This window comes from Callospermophilus lateralis, chromosome 7, assembly GCF_048772815.1.
Source record: "Callospermophilus lateralis isolate mCalLat2 chromosome 7, mCalLat2.hap1, whole genome shotgun sequence".
NCBI lineage: Eukaryota > Metazoa > Chordata > Mammalia > Rodentia > Sciuridae > Callospermophilus > Callospermophilus lateralis.
The window spans coordinates 135,459,033-135,479,379 of NC_135311.1; the positions used below are offsets into that span (position 1 = coordinate 135,459,033).

The 20,347-nt window shown below is 57.5% G+C and overlaps 1 protein-coding gene across 6 annotated transcripts in view; it reads left to right on the forward strand.

Annotated features, from left to right (window-relative positions):
* The window catches only part of Dhrs3 (dehydrogenase/reductase 3), a 32,653-nt gene that overhangs the window by 3,679 nt on the left and 8,627 nt on the right, over positions 1 to 20,347 (forward strand). Inside the window, exon 1 of one of the 6 annotated variants that reach the window (XM_076861259.1) lies at positions 1,205 to 1,300. The exons of 4 other annotated variants lie outside the window; for them this stretch is intronic. Coding sequence is in view for 1 of the 2 variants with exons in the window: in XM_076861258.1 (XP_076717373.1) it covers positions 7,301 to 7,342 (42 nt within the window). In the remaining variant the exon portion in view is untranslated. Of the gene's footprint in view, positions 1 to 1,204; positions 1,301 to 7,265; positions 7,343 to 20,347 lie in introns of those variants that run through there. One more of the 6 variants, XM_076861258.1, reaches the window with a different exon arrangement.

The window sequence follows — 20,347 nt, forward strand, 5'->3', positions numbered from 1 at the left end:
AAGAGGATTTTCTTAAAGGAACACAGACGCTTCAGAGTTCAAAAGTTCCTAAGCGGAAAACAGCGATCCTCACCCACAAGAGGATTGGAGACGGGGCCATTAGGGTCTCCAAGGGGAAGGCACTTGCTAGGTCCTTCCTGCTGCACCTCTTTTTAATTTTCTGTGCCCTCCTGGAATTCACCAAAGCTTTCACAAAGCTCAGACCCACCCACTGTCCCTGACCAGTCCCCAGGGTCTTTGAGCTTGACATGATTTTAGCAGGCACTCCTGGGAGGAGGACTGGAAGGGGCTGTGGACTGTCTGTGGCTACTGTGGCTTTTCCAGCCTTTGGTCCAGTGTCCCGCAGGTGTCTGATGAGAGCCCTGGGCCTGTGGCTGAGGGGCACTCTGTGTGGGCCCAGTGCCAGGCTGAGGACTCCAGGGCCTGTTTGGGAGGTGGGTGAAAACCCTCATATCTGCATTCGCAGTGCGTGGCCTGCAGCCCTGTTCCTGGCCCGGAACTCATCCTTCCGGTAGCTTTGGGAATGCTCCCCCATTCTGCAAGTCTCCTGTCCCATCATGCCCTTGACAGTCCCCAAGAAACTCCACTCCCAAGCCTGTCCACAGGGTCTGGCGAGTGTTGGCCCAGCCCTGGGCCTCTGGGGGTGCAACAGAGATGAGCAAAGGGGGAAGACAAGGCTTACAGCCTAAGCCCAAGACTGTGTGTGTGTGTGTGTGTGTGTGTGTGTGTGTGTGTGTGTGTTCGTGTGTGTTCGCACGCGCACATGCAGGCTTCCTGTGGCCTCTCTAACAAATTACCACAAACCTGGCGGGCAGCTTACTGACAATAGGGGACTTGGGGAAGGATGTTTGTCCTGGTCGCAGGTTATCTCAGCCTTTCCTGCCACCATCAGATCCCACTAAGTGAAAAAGAAGCAGGTCAGGGCTGGAGAAGACTTGGTCCCCACTCCGTGGGACAACCACAGCCACTTCCAAGCCCTCTCAGCAGCCACCAGGTAGCTGTCTGCCTGCCAGTGATTTATTTCAATTCTTGTAGAATGTTTTCATCCTGCAGTGTCCATGAAATTGAGGGGGCCCTGGCTCCCTGGCCGGCGTATTCGAGTTTCCTGGTTGGTTGGTTTTTTCTTTTTTTCCTTTTCCTGTTCTTTTTTTTTGTACCAGGTATTGAACCCAGGGACAATTAACCACTGAGCCACATCCCAGCTCTTTTTATCTTTTAGACAGAGCCTCACTAAGTTGCTGGGGCTGGCTTTGACCTCAAGATCCTCCTGCCTCAGCCTCTCCAGTCGCTGGGATTACAGGTGTGTGTACTGCGCCCGGCTCTCTGTGATTCCTGTTTGGACTTCAAGTTCTTCTATTTTTTTTTTTTTTTTCCCTAGACTAAGTGCATTTGTCGCTGGCTGCACAGGGCCCTTCTGACGATTCAGATACGAGCCCGCTCACATTTACCTTTACGGTTACTTTCTCTGCTCCGTTTCCATCTTGTTTGAAGTCACCATTTTGGGAGAATGACCTCAGCTATGTTTATGAGGAGGGGTCCCTTCTACCCAGGACATCCCGGAAGGCCTTAGCACCACCATCAAATCCTACACAGTTTTGAGCCTTGCAGGGATAAGGGACACAGATGTAGTAAACCAGATAAATAGTACATTCATCTGCGGTCAACGCCAAGGAGAAGGCAAATGCGGGAAGGGGGTCAGAAATGGGCTAGAATGGAGGCCCAGAAGGTCACACTGAGCCAGAGACATTGAGGAAAGGTTCCAGGAAAGGGGCATTCCGGGCAGAGGAAGGAGCGAAGCCTCAGAGAAGGGCGGGTGCCGGGTATTGGGGACCTCAAAGCAGCCAGCATGGCTGGAGCAGGGGGTAAGGGGTGAGGGGGAGGCAGGAACGGCAGAACCGGTGGCTGATGGTCAGAGCTGTGGGTCCCGCAGACCAGGACTGGCTTTGGCTTTGACTTTGAGTGCAGTTGGAAGTCTGTGCAGGGTTTGGAGTGGCGCAGTGATGTCACCCCAGCCTTCGCAGGAGCGCCTGTCTGGTGGAGTGGGGAAGCAGGTGGGGGGTCGGACCGGGCAGCTGGGCTTCTGTGGCTCCCAGGGACCTCACGACAGTGTGGCTTCATCACCTTCTTTGAGCTCTTATAATAATGAGGACTTATTATCGCACTGGGATTTTAGAAGAGTCGAGGGCTCCTCCAGAATCTTCCTGGTCAAAGCCGCTGAGTGGGGGGCACCCAGGCCTGGATCAGGGTGTCTGCTGGGTTTCCCTGCCCTCCGCAGTGTCCTGGTCTGTTCTTATTGGAAGCTGGGTGAGCAGTGACGACCCACTGCAGGGTGACCCAGCTCTGAGGGCTTGTGACATGTCACTTCACCCATTGATTCAGCAAACTTGGCCTTGGAGATGCCGCAGGGAACCACGAAAACCGAGTTCTCTCCCCGTGGCCCTTGGCATTCCTGGGGTCTTTTAGTGGCAATAAAGCTTAACTCCCCTGAAAGTACCATAAAACCCACCGCGTCGTGCAGCGGGTGACACCGTATATTCCAGTTGTGTTTGGTCAAAGAGCTTTTGGACCTTCGCGCTCAGTGTGGTTCGTACTTGAGAGTGTCCTTGGGCAATTGAAGGTGTCCAGGGAGCGGGCCCAGGAGGATGAGGACTGGAAGCCACCACTTGAGCTGGGTGGCAACTCCGTGGGAGTTTAGTTGACTACGTCAGAGGTGGGAGATGACATCAGCTGCCTTCCAGTATGGGGGAGGCCGCTCTTAGGTTCTGGATGACCTCGAGAATCCCCTGCACTCCTCAGATTCCATGAGTCATCATCCCCAGAGTGACTTCTGTGACAGTAACCAGGACAGAAGTTGGTAGGGGGCAGAAGGAGGAATGGACACCAGCGTCAACCAACTAAAACTTAAAAATGAAGGGAAGATGACCCTTCTCCGCGTGACCTTGCCAGGTGCACACTGTCACTCCTTGATCCGCGTTTTCCAAGGTGCTGGAAGTGACAGGTGGGAGGAAGGGGGCCAGGCGGGCATGCTCACATCCTGCACCTGACTTGGACCCCTGCAGCCCCCCAAAGTAGGTGCTGATGCTTCTTTGGTGTCCTGAGGCCGGGGTGGGCCACACAACTGTGGTCATGTGCGTGGCTGGTGATGATCATGATCCTGGACGTGGCTGTGGCGATGTGTGGCTGTCACAACATATATGAGAGGGGTGACATGCAGGCCTCAGGGCTCGGCAGGATGGCTTGGTCCGGTCCTCCTGACCTGGGCAGGCATGGCTGGCCTCCTCTCTGAGAGGCAGGAGCAGCAGGCCCCTCTAGCGCTGAGCTTGGCTGGAGGCTGACTCTGGACCCAGGATTCCTGGCCTCAGAACTGGAGCTTTCCCCTTGGGGACAGATAATCTCCAGGCCCAGCCTGCCTCTTTCAGGGTTATGGAGAGGTCAAGAGACAAACTATTAAATCCTGGAGCCTGGTACACAAAAGGGCTCTGGAGAGAAGTTTGATAAGCAGTACTTGAGTCAACAGGACGCAGGCAGGGATGCAGTTAAATCCATGTTTACACAAATATTCCTCAGGGCGGCCCAGTGGCAGTATTTGCATACAATGAACGGGATGCTGGCCGCAGGATCAAGGTCACCAGCAGCTACCAGGGTTTATTTTAAAGGGTCAGCTGATAGGAGAGCAGCACGGTTGGATTTCTTTCTTTTGGCAACGAGTATATCCCCTTAAAGATGCCAGGACCCCTGCGGAGGGACGAGGTGACCAGGAGCCCTCAGAAATGGCCTGAATGCTTTGATGTACAGACAGGGAGAGGTCACTGTGCAGGAAGGGGGGTCCCAAAAGACTTCTTGAAGGAGGTGGGCACCGAGGGGGAAGCAGGAAGTCCTAATCTTTTGCTGGTTGTAGAGCCCCTCAAGGATCTGAAGAATTCTGACCCCAGAAGAATGACAGTGACACTTTTGTACTTTTAAGGAGCCCTGTCCCCCTGACCTGTCCTAGACCCAGTTTGAGCAGGCTCAGCCCAGATCCGGCCCAAATCCACCCAAGTCCCGCGGGCAGAGACGCAGGCCCAGAGCAGACCACGCGCCAGGGCAGGCTCTGGTGTCCTGGGACTCAGAAGCCACGGCCGAGCTCAGAGTGGACAGTAGAGATTTGTGACTTAGGGCTGAAGGCCAACAGTGGTCAGCCTGACAAAGGCCACTGGGTCTAAGCACTGTTTTGAGAAGTGTGACCTTGAGCCCCCTTTTTCAGAGGCCTTTAGAGAGAAGGAACTAGAAAAGCAGTCGATGGATCGATGAAGGACATGGTCATTTTGTCCACACTGAATCATCTTTCTAGGGAGGTGTGTGTCGTCATTGTCACCTGCCCATGAGACCCACTTCTGCCAACACCCGAGCTCCAGCAGGCCCCAGACCGTCCTCAACACCCGCCGAGGGTCCAAGACCAAGTTTTCACTCTGGATTCCAGAGCACCCTGGGGCTGCGGAGGGAGGTGGAGCAGGTGGAATTTGAGGGCCCTACCTCCACTTAACTATGTCAGCTTCACTTCTGACTTTTTTTGAGGGGGGCGGGGAGGTGGGGTACTGGGGATTAAACCCAGAGCCACACCCCTGGTCCTTTTGAATTTTATTTTGAAACAAGGTCCTGCTAAATTGCTGAAGCTGGCCTCGACCCTGCGGTCTCCCTGCCTCAGCCTCCCAGGTCGCTGGGATCACAGGCGTATGCCACCACGCCAGAGTTCCTGCCTATTCTGTAGCTTAGAATCCATGTCAAGTTTTTGTGTGCATTTGTGGGGTGGGGATAACATTGCTTTAAAGAGAAGACCCAGCCCTGGGAGAGTGTGACTTGGACCAGCATTCCCACAGCCAAGGCTGACCCCACAGCAGTGTCATATGGTCAAGGTGTTCTGAAGGCTGGGTCACCCACCCAGAGCCCTCATGCATTGCCTAGGGCAGCCCAGGCTCCTGGGAAACGGTTCCGAACCCCATAGGTCTTAGGAGCCTTCCCAGGGACCAGCTTGTGACCTTGGGCAGGTGACCGCCCAAGGACCTTGGCTCCCTCATCAGAAACATTTAGGGAGATGACTTCCAGAAGCCTCCTGGCTCATTGCGAGAGCATTTGCAAGAAACGCCAGCTCCTGGATGGGGCGGTGGCAGCTCTGGGGATGGTGGTGCCCCCTCCCACTGCCCGAGCTCTGCACTTTTTGCAGAGATCTCTGCCAGGCAACAAGGACCCACTGGCCCGTCTCACCCTGATCCCGGGATCACCCAGCAAGGAGAGGATTCCGCCCACAGAAGCCCTCGGGGGATCTTAGCCGTTGGCCCCTTCTGGAAGTCTGTGGGAGGCTGGAGCCCGGCCTCTTTCCTCCCATTTGGGCCCTCAAACCCTGTTGCCATGACTGTGACCGTGAGCACTTTGCTTATTGACAGGAATTGGTCCTATGGCCCAGGAGCCGGGGCTGGAGAGGCGGGGTGGAGGCCAGGCCTTCACTGGGTTGCTGGCTGCCAACCCCTCACCACCCAGCTTCCCCTACACAGCGCATTAGTCACCTCCATCTCTGTGTCCAAGTAGCTCAACTGGCCAGGGCTGTGGTGAGGCCAAAGTTATGGGTTACCATGGCAACCCACCATGGTTTGTCATTTCTCCAAAAGATTATAAGACAGAAGCGGGCAGGGGCCATGTTCCTCTCACCCACCAGGTATGGTCAGCACCTAGCACTGTGTCTGGTTCACAGTAGGCACTTAATAAATGCTTCTTGTGTGAATGAATGCATGTCCAACCCATCAGAGCTGGTAGAGCTCATGCTTACTGAGCACCTACTATGTGCCAGGGACCCTTCTAGGCGTAATCTTCCAAGGCAGGCACCATTACTGTCTTCTTCTGGTTAAGACTCTGAAGATTGGTAACTTAAAGTCACAGCTCAGAAGTGACCAGTTGAGGCTGAAGAGATGGCACCGATAACTCCTAGCAAGTCTGTGCAGATATGGCCTCAGCAGCCAGGGAGTCTGGCTGGGTCACTCGCCCAGCCCCTGCCCCCGCACCCGCAGGTCTGGGGCGTTCTTCCGATTGGCCCATGGATTCTGGAACCGGAGGTCCTGGCTCCAGGGGCTCAAATAGTATCGTGAAGACTCAACCCCTCTGCTGCGTCCCCCACCTCTAGGCAGACTCCTAAGTTCCCCCACCCCCAGTCACGTGGACAGACAGGTGTCCTCTGCACAGCGGCTCTGGAAGGGGCAGAGAGTGGGTGAGCCTCAGCCAGTCACCAGAGATGGTGTTATTCTATTCATCAGTGGCCATGGTCACAGGCCATCTCTGAGCTAGAGGTGGACGGTCCCCAGTCACGCTGTGGAGTTTTAAGAGCAGGATGTGGCCTTCTGCTGGGGAAATCGGATGCTGTGACAAGGAACATGGGAACCAGGTGCAGGTGCCCAGTGTCCCTCCTTGTGGAAGGACCGCAGCCAGCTTTCAATCATCCCAAGCAGAAAGTGCCGGAGACCCGCCTGCCTTTACAGCGACCCTGTCCGTCCAGCCCCACAGACCTCATGAGGTCACTTGCTGACCCCAAGCCATGGGGATGGAATGGACTCTCAGGGTTGAGCTGAAACCATTCTGTCTTCAGGAGGTGTGTAGTTCCGAGATAAAATGTGCAGCCCCAGAGTGGCCCAGCAGGTCATCAACAGACTGCCTTTGGGAACTTTCCTAGAAGATTTAAGGCCACTGTGGTACAAAAGTAGGGAAAGGTCCTTTGCCAGGTCACAGTTCCAAGCGGCATTTCTGTGAGAGGCCAGCTCCCCTCCCCTGCAGCCACAGGCAGGTGAGCAGAGCAGAGCTGGGGCCGGGGCCTTCTGGTGGGGGGTCTGCAGGTTTACTGGTGCTCGCTCAGCCCTGCCCACAGGGACCCCTCTCACAAGCCCAGAGCCGGTCATCACGCAGCACTGGGGCAGTGTGAGTGACCTTCATGTGGCAGGGGTCCTGCCAGACACACCCAGTGTCCCCTGGCTCCACACCCCACACAGATGGACTGGCGGAGCCACTTCCCTGTAGCACGCAGCAGAGGGCAGGGGCCTTTCAGGTGCCGTGTGGGCTGAGGGTTCTCGCCTGCTTGGCTGGCAGGCCCAGCACCCTGGTCTTGGGGACATTTTTCTTTCCAAGGGGCCAGTGTGGCGTGGTGGATGGGCTTCGAGCTCAGGGGTCAGGCCCTCCAGCGTCCACACGCCGACCCTTCTGTTCCCTGGCTGCAGGACTCTGGCCAAGTTCCTGGACTTCTCTGAGCCTCAGTTTCTTCATTTCCCCGTGAGGAGTAAATGAGATGGCATATCTGGAGTTCCCAGTAGGAGCTCGGGCCACGATGGTGAGACTGGGATCGCGTTTGCCGGGCAACCCAACCCCTCTCCTGTGCTTTCCTTGCGTGTCATTTCTGGAAGGCAGGTGGCTTGTTGCTGCTGTTCTTTTAGGACACACGTGGCAGTCAAGCGTATTTTGGCGTGCTACACAGTCAGGGAGGGTAACCTCCCGTCCTTATGGGTGTGCGTGAAGTGGGTCAGGCTGGTTGTGGCTTCCTGTATGAACACAGGAAGTGCTGTCCGCTCATTCCACTCCTCCCAGTCCCATCCCCCTCCCCGTCACTCCTTGTCTAATCTAGCGAACTTCTGTCCCTGCTCCTGTGTTTGTTCCAAGTGATGCTGACAGGTCAGCCTGGGAGCGGGAGAGGCCACATCATGGAGAGACCCAGACTCTGGCCTGGAGAGTCCCTGGAGTGAGCTTTCTTTGTTGCTCTAGCAAAAGGCCCCGAAGCCAGTGGTCTCACACGACACCCACTTACCCGCTTGGAGTCCCGGAGGTCAGAAGTCCTACCTGGCCTCACTGGGCTGAAAACCAGGGCTGTGCTCCCTCTGGAGGCTTTGGGGCTGTCTCTTGTCCTTCGCAGCTTCTAGAGGCCACCTGCAGCCCCTGGCCATGCCTCTGCCTCCACCTTTAGGTTCAGGAAGGTCGCATCTTAGGCCTTCTTCCTTAGTCCCCTCCCCCGCCCCCTGTCCATGTGCGGTGCCCCTCATGATGGCTCTGGGCCCCTTGGAGACACCAGAATAATCTGTCTCGAAGTCAGCAGGTCAGCACATTGCGTCCCATCTGCCCTCATTTCCTTTTCCCGTGTAAGCGCCCATACTCACAGGTCTGGAAACCAGGGCGTGACGTCTGGGGTGGGGGGCGGCTCTGTTTTCTTGTCTACAAAGTGTCAGGGCCAGTCCTGACCTCCCAGAGGTCTTAAGGTGGCTTCCTGAGATTGTTGATGGGAAAATGTTGCTTGCGTCTGCCCTGACACACCTGCTGACCACAAAGGGGCCGCACAGAGGGCCAGGGGATGGACGATGTCACAGTTCCCACTGAGGAGGGGCTGGTGATATAGAATGACCCCAGGGAGGGCTCAGCCTTGGAGAAGAAAAGGGAAAGAGGGGATGTTACTCGGCCCCCCGCTGAGTGGGCAGCGCCTCCACAGGAGAGAAACCAGCTCAGCCCAGAGAGCTCAGCAGGCTAGACTTGAGACATCAGGGCACTGTCCTAGGTCACAAGGACCAGACAAGGATCCAGGTCCCATCCTCCACAGAGCTGGGGAGAAGCGGAGGGAGGGCAGGGCAGACCGCTCGAGCTGGGTGCTCGGGTGGAGTGGACTTGATGGTGAGTACCTTAGGGAGCCGTTGGAGGTTTCTCTGGGATGCCTGGCTGGACCTGGTGAGTGGAGGGCGAGGGGACCCTGCCTTTCCAAGGGATCTCTCTGACCCTGGAGGCTGGAATGGTCTGGAGCTCACTTCAGGGCTGGCGCTGAGAAGCCCTGCCTCGCCTGGTCCCTGAGCAGCGCCCACAGGCTTGCTGCCAGCATCCATCCCAGCCATTTCCTGCCACAATGTCCACTTCCTCTGAGTCCCCAAGACCTCCAGGTCCAGGTCCCCAGCCTGACAGTGTGACCCCAAGCAGGATCAACTCCATGCAGTTGACCTTTGTCCTCACGGAGATTAAACTGATGCCTAATTAGTAGCCTATGGGCTACTTACCTGGGCCCAGCTTGCAGGAAACTCAAGGCTTGTCCCTGGAGGCTGGCCCGTAAATTATGCCTCATTAGCTCAAGATCTTTGTGGGACTTGCCTGCCCTGGTGTGTCGGGCACACCAGCTCCGTGACCCCGGCGTTTCATGTTGGGGTGTGAAGGCCATACTGGCTGAGTCACTCCAGTTTCCTTTTCCAGTACAGCACCGCAGCTAGCAGCTCCAGAGGTGCCGGGTCACAGGGAGGGTCAGCGCGGCCGCAGGCTGACTGTCCTCCGGCACAGCACTTAGCTTCCAGAGCCTGGGCCCAGGTCAGCTTCGCAGTTCAGATGTTCTGAGTTTAGAAATGGAAGACAGCTGGGCATGCACAGGAAGGGCCCAGCCAGGTCTGGGGCAGACCCCCAACCAAACCCAGGGACGGTCACAGCAGGGGCTTGCGGAGACCAAGGGAGCGGCCTCAGGAGTGGTCCACTGAGGTCTTGCCCCGAATGTTTGGAGTCAAAATGAAGGTGAAGCATGGGACTTGGGAGCTTTAGAAGCAAGGTCTGCCTGCGACTTTGTTTTTTTTTTCTTAAACCTTGATTTAACTTTCTTTTTAAAAATACATTGTATTTATTTATTTTTATGTGGGGCTGAGGCTCCCACCCAGTGTCCCCCTCGTGGGAGGCAGGGTTCCACCGCTGAGCCACGTCCCCAGCCACTTCTCGCTCGCTGCCCCTCAGCTGTCCACCACAGATGCGTTGTGTATCTTGCGACCTGGAGTAGCCGTGGCCAGTGTGGCGGGGTTGGGGGGCTCATGCCTGGCAAGAGGTCCTGTGGTGAGTTGCTACTGACCGTCCTCCGTGAGAGCCGGGGCTGGCTTCTGGTTGGGGGACTGCACTGGGTATGACACTCCACTGTCACCATCCCATCCATTCTTCATGTGACGGGTCCTAGTGTGTGCCCTACCTCCTGGGGTGCCCACCTCACGTCTCCCAGGTTCCCCTCCAGGGCCTTACCTCCAAATGGTTTCATTCTCTTTGGGCATCTGATTGCCCAGGGTCTGGCATTCAGGAGAGCTGCCTCCTGTTAGCATTTCAGAGACACCAGAGGGACGATAGTGGGGTGGGTGGGTGGGTGCTGTGGGGTGGTTGGGGAGAGGGGACAGGGATTTAAACATCACTCCCGGAAAGGGGAACTAGAATCTGCTCTAGGAGGGGCCTGGCTCTAGGGTACAACCGTCCCTCGCTAGACTCCAGGGATGCTTGCTAAAGATCCTGGGTCACTTGAAGGATTCCTTGGGTCCTAGGGAATATTCACCCCCTCAGGCTGTAAAGCCCCAACTTCCCTCCGTAAGAGAAGGAGTCTGGGGGCTGGTGAGTGAGCAGAGAGGCTGCCTTGGCCTCTGGGAAATGCTCCAAGTTGTCCCTGCCCCGGGCCCCAGCACCTGAGCCTCTGACCCCTCTTGCTGCGCAGTGAGCGTCCTCTTGCACTTTTGACCTTCCCCACACCAGCACAGGGAGGCCAGTTGGAGATGGTGGAGCCCAGAGACGCCAAGTGACTCATCCAGAAGTCACACAGCAGATCAACTCCAGAGCAGATTCCTTGAGGCCCCAACCAGGCTGCTTTCCACTCTACGGGACAGCCCAGGCCCATAGCGCTGCCAAGGGAATGCAGTCCAGGGCCCGCTCCGAGTTCCCCCGGCATAAACTGGCTCGCCTGAGAAGGGCAATGAGCGGCCATCGGGACACTTTGGCATCTCTTTATACCTGAAGCGCATTAGGCCCCCAATCTCCAAAGGGCTTGAGCTTCCCAGGAAACCCTAAGCAGCCACCAAAAGCTGACCCCAGAGGCCTAGCCCTTGGTTTGTAGGCCCCTTGGGGAGGCGGGGCACGGGGTCCCCAGCGGGGAGGCTGACCGCCGAGGGGTGGAAGCTGCCAGCCCCGGGGATGCTCCGGAGGAGGGAGGCCCTCCAGCTGGGCGGGTGCCTGGGGGCGGTGGAGGAGGGCGGCGGACGGTTCACGCGGCGGCCAGCAGACTGGCTGCGTGTTGCAACGTCTGGTGGCAGCATCCTGTCCGTGTGTGCAGCTGGGCTAACCTCGCCGGCGCGGAGGCGCGTGTGTGGCTCAGGCCGAGCGGCCTGGAGGCTGCTGGCACCTCGCATCCCATTTGCAGCTCCGGGTTCAGCCGCAGGTCACTGGCGAACATGACATCACGGCGTTTGTTTACCGCCGGTCTGGTGGCGGAGGAAGGAAGAGCCGGCGGTCGGGGTGGCTGGAGGGGGACCCCTTTCCTACCCCTGGCTCCTCCCAATCTCTGCCCCCGCCCGCAATCCCTCGCCCCCTTTTCGCTTCCCACCTCGCTCCCTCTCCATCTGCACGCAGGACCCCAGTCTGAACCCCCATTCACCCCTCACCCCATCCCTCCCATCTGCACCCAGGACCCTGAGCCCGCTACTCGTCCCCACCCCGTCCCCCAACTCTGCATCCAGGACCCCAGCCCGACACTTCCATTCACCCACCGCTCCCACTCCCTCGGCATCTGCGCCTGCGACCCCGCCCCGCCTCCTCGACCTCCCACCGCTTCCCACCGGCTGCCGGGTCTGCCAACTGGGCAGGGGCCCAGGCCCCGCCCCAGACCCCCGCGCCACGCCCCCGGACGCCACGCCACGCCCCTCCCGGTCCACCGCCCCGCCCCTGGGCCCGATTTCGAAAAGACCGACCGCAGCTTCCAGCCAGACCCGTGGGGCTCGCTCCGCGGCCCTCCTGCCACCCCCCGCCCCCTGCGTCCTGTGCGCCCCGCTGGCCGGCTCCCCATCGCCCCCTTGTTATTGGACGGTGTGTTCCCCGGGCGGGGTAGGCAGCCGAGGCCCATCTGGCGCCCTCTTCCTGGGGAGTGGCCCTGGCCACCTGGACTGCCTCTGGCTCACCGCCCTCCTCCCGCTCCTTGGGCTTCCCCAGGTGTTCTGAAAGCTAAGGGACCTGGGGACTTAAGCCACGCCCCTTTTCTTCCTAGACACTGGGACTTGCCAAAGCCCACCCTGGCTGGAGAGGAGGCTGGGGCTCCGGGGTGGCAGCCTCGTGCTGGTTCTGCGCGGGCCCCACCTTGGACCCCTCTTCCTCTATCGCCTGAGGGTGCCCAGCACCCGACTGGCCCCCACCCCCGCCCTGGCTCCCACCCCCATCCCAGGCTCCACTGCAGCAGCGGGAACTTGTTCTAAAATCCGGGTCGGAGGCTGTCCTTCCTCTGTTGACAACCCTAGCCAAGGGCTGCCCTTCACACTCAAGTAGAAATCAAAGTGCTGGGGCTGGAGTTGTAGCTCAGAGGCTGGACTGACAGGGTCACTGATGGATGGGGTGCAGGGGGAGAGGGGACGAGAGTGATGTGGTGGGGACAGTGGAGAAGGGCCTCAGGGGCAGAAAGAGCCGGGACCCCACACCCGGAGCAGCGGGTGGAGCCAGTGATCCTCGGCTTGGTGGTTCCTCGTCCACCAAATGAGGACTGCAGGACCCACCTGTATTCATTTCCAGAAGCTGCCACAGAGGCGACCCCAAGCCGGGTGACTTAACAACTTCATTCAGAGGCCCAAAGTCCCAAAGTCAAGGTGCTGGCAGGGCCACACTCTCTCCAAGGGCCCTGCCAGCTCCTGGTGGCTTCCATAGTTCCTTGGCTTGTGGTGGCTTCCCTCCAGTCTCTGTCCCCACCCTTCCTCCCCTGTCTGTGACGCTTCCATTTCTTTTGAAGTCACCAGTCAGTGGTCTTCAGGCCCACCCTAGGCCAGGGCACACTCACCTCGAGAGCCTTCACTCTTGTATTCGCACAGACCTTTTTTTTTTTTCCAAATAGGGTCACACAGGGTCTGGAACCTAAGACTTAACTTTTTGGGGACACACATCACCCTCCCATACCAGCCCCTGGTCACTCGTGAGGTCTGCATCTCAAGTACCCACGTAGGCACAGTGAGCCTTAGAAACTCAAGCCCTGGCAGGCCCCCCTGCTCACGTGGAGATCAAGGACACGTGCACAGCCAGCCACCAGCCCTGGCTGGTGCTGACCAGGACAGCTGCTCCAACCTCATGCCTCCCACCTTGTTCCCGAGCAGCAGGGCAAGCCCTGGGCACACATGTGTGCTCAGTGACACTGTATAATGAACACAGATGCTGTCCCTTTGCTCCAGTGACATCATGGCCAAGGGAATCACGCAGCATAGGTTGGACTTCAAGCTCTAGGAGCTTGGAGTACGGAGTGTCGTCCTCTGTGCCTCAGTTTCCTTGTGTAGAAACGGGGGTGGGGTACCCCCGGCTGTCTTGAGCTGACAGGGGACGAGATGGCAGCGGTGCCGAGCGGGGCCTGAGGGTCAGCCAGCACCACGCCATGCCAGCGCTGGTGGTCATCTTTGTGCCTCTCGATGGGACCCGTTCCAGGCTGGACATCTGCTGGCTGAAGGCTGCCCAGCTCTGGGTTGCCTCAGGACCTGTGGGACGGCGACACCGCCAGCTGATCTAATTTAAGGAGCTTCCTAACAGACCTCTCCCCTAGCTGAGCCAGCAGCCACCAAAACGTTCTCCACAGGCCGAAAGGGGGACCGGAGCCAGCGAGCACCAGGCTCACAGGGCTTGGTGGGGCCCTCTGCCCAGCAACCCCACATGCAGGATCAGAGGGTCCCGGAGCATCTAGCCCAATCCCCAACAGAGAGGCCCCGGGTCTTTGTGGCCTCTGGCCTCCTGGGGTGAGCAGTGGGACCCCCGTCATGAACCGAGGCTACACAGGAGTCCTAGCTGCTGCCGTTATGGTTAGCAAGGTCCCCTGGCGCAGAGGCGATCCCTCCGCCCCGGAAACCAAAGTCATTAGGCGGTGCTTGCCCAGGGGACCCCGGCTGGGGGCTCTGTGATCAGTGACCTTCCCTGGACACTGCCTTGATGATTGGCAGACTCACGGAACGCAGTGGACTCCACTGCCCGTCCTTCCCCAAGAGGGCCACACTGGGGCACACAGACTTCGGAAAGAGGGCCTGTGGCCGAAAGGGCAGGCGGGGTTCGAAAGTCTGGAAAGAAGAGGTCGGGAGGCAGTGCCCAGCCACTGTCGATCCTTGGTGGGTGGGCTCGCGGAAGCAGAAGAGCCGTCAGGCCTGTTGGATGTGCCCACATGACAGGCCAGACCTGGCCAGGGGTGAGAGGTAGGGGTTCATCCCAAGGGAAGAGTGCGGTGCGACAGCAGGGGGCTCCGATCGGGAGCCTGGCTTCAAACTCTGATTAGTGGTATTACCATAGTTTTTGTAGTAATGACAGGTACACCTAATTAAAGTGTCATTGCTCTGGATGACGGGCAGGAGGGGAGGGAGGCCCCAGAGGACATCCGCCAAGCCCCCTACCTCCCGCAATCCCCAAGATCCTCACTGAAACCCCAGGCTTCACCAGAGCCCAGCTTGAGAGTCCTTCCTCCCCAAGAAATCCCATCAGTGACACCAGCGCTCTCTCTGCAGGTCATCGGTTTCCACAGGCTGGTCCCCACCTGCCCAGGCTGTGGCTGTGGACCAAGGAAGTCTTCCAAGTCAGGCGGGAGGATGGGGAGGGAGGGAGGGATGGCTTGGATTCTTGCTTCTGCCACTCATCCCAGGCTGTGTCTAAGGGGGGCAAGATAGGGAGCCCCAGTGGGGGACTTTGGGCAGCCATCGCCCCAGTGACCAGTTTGGAGAGCAGAAGAATCTTCTGGGCGGAGATTCTTTTGTCGCTGTGTGAAAGTGACACCAGCTGGTGTTCACTGGGCCCCCTGTGATCCTCCTTAACCACCCGCACTGAGCCGGTCACCTGAGTTCGCGTACCTCCTAAGTGACGGATCAGAGAATTGAACCGAGGCCCCTTGGCTCTGGAGCCAGGTTCTAGGTCACTGTGCTCAGGACATGGGGGCTTTCTCTTTGGAACTGGACAGGGTGCGGAAGGGGGGAGACCAGAGCTGACCCAGGCCAAAAAATGCATGTGTGGCGTTTAAGAGCCTCCCCTGCAGGCCCTGCCGGGGCCCGCGCTTTCCCATTCTCCCCTGGCCACAGCGTGGCTGGGAGGTCCTGGGAGGGGAGGAGACTTACGCCCTCCAATCTGTGGCCGCCCAGCCCACCATGCCTTGGGGCCTCTGGCGGGTATTTTCATTCCTTCTGTGAAGCCAAGAGCACCGCTCCAGGTTCAGAACACAGGGCCCGTGGGACCTGAGCTGTCTGCCCATGACCGGCCCAGGGACCTGGACCTTTCCAGGGCTGCCAATTATAAACAGATGTTCTTCCTGGGGGTCACCCGAGACCACCCAGCTCGTGTCATGGTGGAGGGTGCTCCAGAGTGGAGTTCCAGGAGTGAAGGCCACGTCCAGGCGTTGGTATAAGCCCCCTGGGAGAGGAAGGCTGAGCTGGGTAGAAAAGCGCACTTGGTGTCCTCCAGTCAGCACGTTCTTCTAGAGGCCCCTGGGGCCAAGGCCACTGGGACGTCAGCTGAACACCTCCTCTGTCTGGCCCACGCTGGGTGCTGGGGCTGTGTGAATGTAGTTCCCCGAGAACCCGCAAGCTGTCAGGAAGGCAGGGGTGTTCAGCAATGGGCCAGCGCCCTCACATCTGTGCTTAGTGGACACCAGCAGGGCTCGCCGTTGCAGTGAGAACCAGGAGTTCTGCTTTAGGAACTGCAGGACTCTGGGCAGGTCACTTCATCTGTCTGAGGCTCACCTTAAAAAAAGAGGGGGGATACCCACCCTCAGGGTAGTGAGGTTTAATGTAGAAACCAATCCATGTCCTCGGCATAGTGCCTGGCCCAGGGCCAGTGCTTAAAAGATGTTAGACATTGTGTGGTGGTGTTGTAGGGAGAACAGAAGGAGCAGCCAGGGAGGTTCTGGAACTGAGGGATATTCAGGCAGGGTTCTGCAGGATGAATAGGAGTCCATGAGTAGACTTGGCATTTAAAACAGGAAAAAAAAAAAAAAAAAAAAAAAAAACCAGGAAGAGAATTGCAAACAGTTACCTTACAGTGGACGGGAGGCACTGGTAGGGGACTGAGGGACAAGCAGGGGTTGACACCACAGCGCTGAGTTACCTGTGTGTGCATAACTATTTTGGAAAAGATCTATGGGAAGCTTTACTACACCTTCCATTGTTAAGAGCATAAATAACCGAGTTCTTTAAGGCTTTCTCCCTTATACAGACAAACGTAAAGAAGCACGTGCAGCCAGTCTTCCGCCCTGAGGCTCCTCGACGCAGCCCCTTCGCCTGGTAGTTTGGGGGCTGAGGTTATCCCAGGTGCCTAATGCTTGGCCCCTTTTCTGAACATTAAGTCCCTGAGCATCCTTCCATGCCGTGAGACACTCATCCTTTGGCCAGCAAGGGGAGAGGGTCACCGAGGGCTGGTGCTATGATTTTCTCAGCCTTTTCTCCTTGTGGGAAATCCCAGCAGAGAACGTGCTGCATGCTAGTGGGTGCCAGCCCTGTGTGCTGAGTCCCACGGGATCCTTTAGAGAAAGGAGATGAGTTTTCTCCCACCAGGAGAGTGAATGGAGCTGCTGTCCAGCTGCCTGACAAAACCTCAGTTCACATCCCAGCCCTGTCACTTGTCTGTGTGGTCTCAGACAAGATGCTCAGCCTCTCTGAGCTGGATATATTATGGTTGTGTCCTAAATGCCCAATTTAAATGAGGTTCCCTTTTTTCTTCTCTATCCCACTTGCCCTCCTTCGTGGCCCAGGGTTTCCTGTTCCCTCTGTCCTGCCCACTGGAACAGGGTCTCCCTGCGGCAGGAACTATTCTTTGTTGGGTCCCAGAACTGGGTTCCATGCCCATCCCATCCTACCCTGGGCTCTCTGTGGTCCTGGCAGGTGGGTGCACAGGGTGGTTGTGATGGACACTGAGTGACATGGCATGAGAAGGACCTTCCGGGTGGGAGTGAAGGCTGGGTGCTGGACACCTGGGATTTGGGAGCAGAATCTTTAAAACTCAAGACTCCTGCCCTGCTGGGGCTTGGCGCATCTGGGGGGGAAAGGTTCTGGTTCGATTCCTGTCCCCACCGCGCAGAGTGTGACTTGGGGTGGGTGACCTCAGTACTGTGAAAAGTGGGCAATGACAACTCTGGGTGGAGCCCCGGGGGCCGGGCCAGCAGAGAGGGCAGCCGCGCAGGGAGAGGGCAGCCTGGCCTCTCCCGAGCTGCGCTCCAGCCCAGGAGGAGCAGGGGGCCCGAAGCTCGCCCTCTGCCCGGGAAAGGGAGGCCGAGGTGCCGAGCCACCAGAGCTCGAATTCTATAATCCCTGTTGATGAGCAAACCCGGGCGCTGACCTTGACCCGCCGCTCCGTCCTGCGAGTTCCTTAATGGAGGCCAACCAACCGGCTTCCAGCACCGGGAGCCCGCCCCTCGCGGCCCCTCCCACCCGCCTCCAGACCCCGCCTCCGCCCGGCCACCCAGTCCTGGCACTAGGAGGGACGCTTGTGCTATCCGCTGTCGGGTCACCCCCAGGGGTCTCTGGCAGGGCACCTGGGCAGGCCTGTGGGTATAGCGGCCCGCTTCTGGTGACAGAACCCCAGAGGGGTCCAGGCGGGGACCAGAGGAGCCGGAGCAGCTCCACCCAGGAGGGGTCTCATTGCCCTCCCCTGGGCTCTCCCTAGCACCCAGTCCAGGTGACACCACCCGTCCACGGAGGCGCAGCTGGCCCCTAAGACAAACAGAAGAACAGTGTCCGCCCACCCCAGGACCTTATGCGTCCACGAGAGGACCTGGGGAACCCGGCGCAAGGCTGCGCACAGCACGGAGCACATGGGAAGCTCGCACTAGCCGCCCTCCCCAGGCAGCCCAGCCCCACGGTGGTTGTTCTGGGGAGGGAAACCCCTGTCCTCCCTCGCTCAGAACCCTGGGCTGAAGATTGGGGACCCTGATGGCTCCACGGAGGAGGATGCATGGTCTCTCGGCCTGGGAGGTGGTCCCACCTTTGGCCCTTAACTTTCATTAGTTCATTCAGCAGACAGCACATGCCATCCTGGACGCGCGGACATAAAATGAGTAAGACAGCACTGAGTTCTTGGGGGCTCCCAGCCCACGGGGGTAACTCTGTCTCAACAGCCCCTCAGAGGGAGCCACCAAGCCTCAGGGGCCTGACTGTTGTCCTTGCCTGCCATTGAAAGACAGCAGGGCATGACCTTCATTTCGTTCCTTGCCCCTGCCCTGTCTCCTCCCCAGGTGGACAATGCTGGGCTCCCTGGTTCCCAGACCACAGGTCTCCTGGTTAGACCCTGGGGAACCTCAGACCCCTGCCCTCCTCACCCTGCCCAGGTTCATGCTTCTGGGGTGGAGCCCTCAGGGACCTTCTGATGGGAACTCCTGCACACCTTGGTGCTGAAAGCAACTGCAGGGTTCCAGAGTGACAGGCACCCATCTGGGCCACTGCATCAGACACCCCAAGGTCATCACTTGTCTTTGTAGGCATCTAGACCCCTGTACCTTCCAGCAAGCTCCCCAGCTCTAAGTTTTCCTTCTGTTGACTTGCCCAGAAATTCGTAGGGTCCCCAGAGGTATCCTTCTGCCTCAGCCATACCTTAGGGATCTGTGCAAGCCCAATGGTCCCATCACCCATGGGAGACAGAGACTACGGAGCAGGAGGAAGGAAGCCAAGGACTGTCTTCATCCCAGGCTGATATACTCAGAACTGGGTGGGTGGATGGATGGATGGACAGATGCACGGATGAGTGGGTCGATGGATGGGTGCATAGATGATGGATAGGTGGGTAGATGGATGGGTGAGTAGATGGATGGGTGAATGGATGAGCTAATGGGTGGTAGATGGGTGATGAGGGAGGATGGAAGGAACCCTGGAAGGCAGGGATGCGGGGGTCTGGTAAGGTGAAGGATGTTGACACCAAATCACATCCTTAGAACAAATGTTTGTCTTTTTCTTCTCCATGGTCTAAACCTCCCAGCCTCTCCTGGAGGAACACATTCCAAGGCTGTTTTTAGTAAAGTGTCCCTTGGAGTCTCTCTAATTGCAGCCTCTTTGCCCTTGATGGACTTCTGGGGTCCTGGAGATAGCCAATGGGCTTCTCCCTTGTGAAACCGTTTCTGTGTTTCAGGACTTCAACTAAAAGAAAGAAAGTGGTTGGACTGAGTGGAGCTTTCAAACTGGGCTTTCCCAGAGCTGCTTTAGGGGTTGAGAGAACACTATTATTTCCTTTTTAAAAATACTTTAAAAATTTTTAATTAAAAAAAAAAACCAATGCACCAGAATCCTGGAGCCCCAGCTCGCCCCACCTGGCTTATTCTCTTTCTAAATCAAAGTTCTGAGGTTTTAAGATAAGCAGTTAATAAACTGTGGTCATTTGCCGCTCTTGTCCACTCGACTTTCCACGACAACCATCAACAATGTAAAAGAGAGAGATGGGTCGGGTTCTGGTCCATTGTGACTGGAGCCACTGTCTGTAAGCCCCAGTTTGTTCTCCTTAGTCGTCTTTAGAGTAAGAAAATATTATGAGTTGGACATACCACTTATTTCTCTTGGTTTCACACATCGGGGTTTCCATACTGGGTTTTATTTTTGTGTAGAGAAGTTCACTGATAGTTTTAAAAAAGGAAAGAAAATAGGAACCCATTGGACTGATCCCCAAGAAAAAGCTTCCTGCTCTTGCTTTTCCTGGTTCTATCCTGTGCCAACAGAGTTGACTCTTAGTTAGGGCAGTTAATCTCCCCGTCCTCTAACCCTGGGCTCTCGTGGGGAAAGATGTGCTACCTAGGTCAAGGGTGAGAACAAGCCAAGCTTCTCCTCTGAGCCCTTATGGGCCAGCCATTCATAAACTTGCCCCAACCCTTGAGCTACGCGCTGTTCAGTCCTGCGGGGCAGCCTCCTGGTGAGGTGAGCTGCTCCTAACTTTCCAGGTGAGGCAGCAGTTCATCTCAACTGGAACCTGGCTGCCCCTCTCCCGCCCTCCCCTCCGAGTGAGATTGCAGCAGGGTGGCAGGCCCCCTCAGCCTCTGCAGCCACGAGACCGAGCCTCCCCATCCATCCTAGCCCTAGACTAACTGGTGAGAAGCTGATTTGGAAGAACATTCTGGAATATTGTGTAGAAAAACTGTGCTCCTGCTTCTGAGATAATCAACACTGGGCTGGCAGGAGGCATCCTGCTAGAAGGAGTATATTAGAAAGATAAGTAATCCATCAATTGGTCATAAATGGGCTCAGAGCCGGGCCCGGTGACACACACCTGTAATCCCAGGCTTGGGAGGCTGAGGCAGGAGGAATTCCAGCCTCAGCAAAAGCAAGGTGCTGAGCAACTCAGTGAGAACTTGTCTCTAAAATAAAATACAAAATAGGGCTGGGAATGTGGCTCAGTGGTTGGGTCC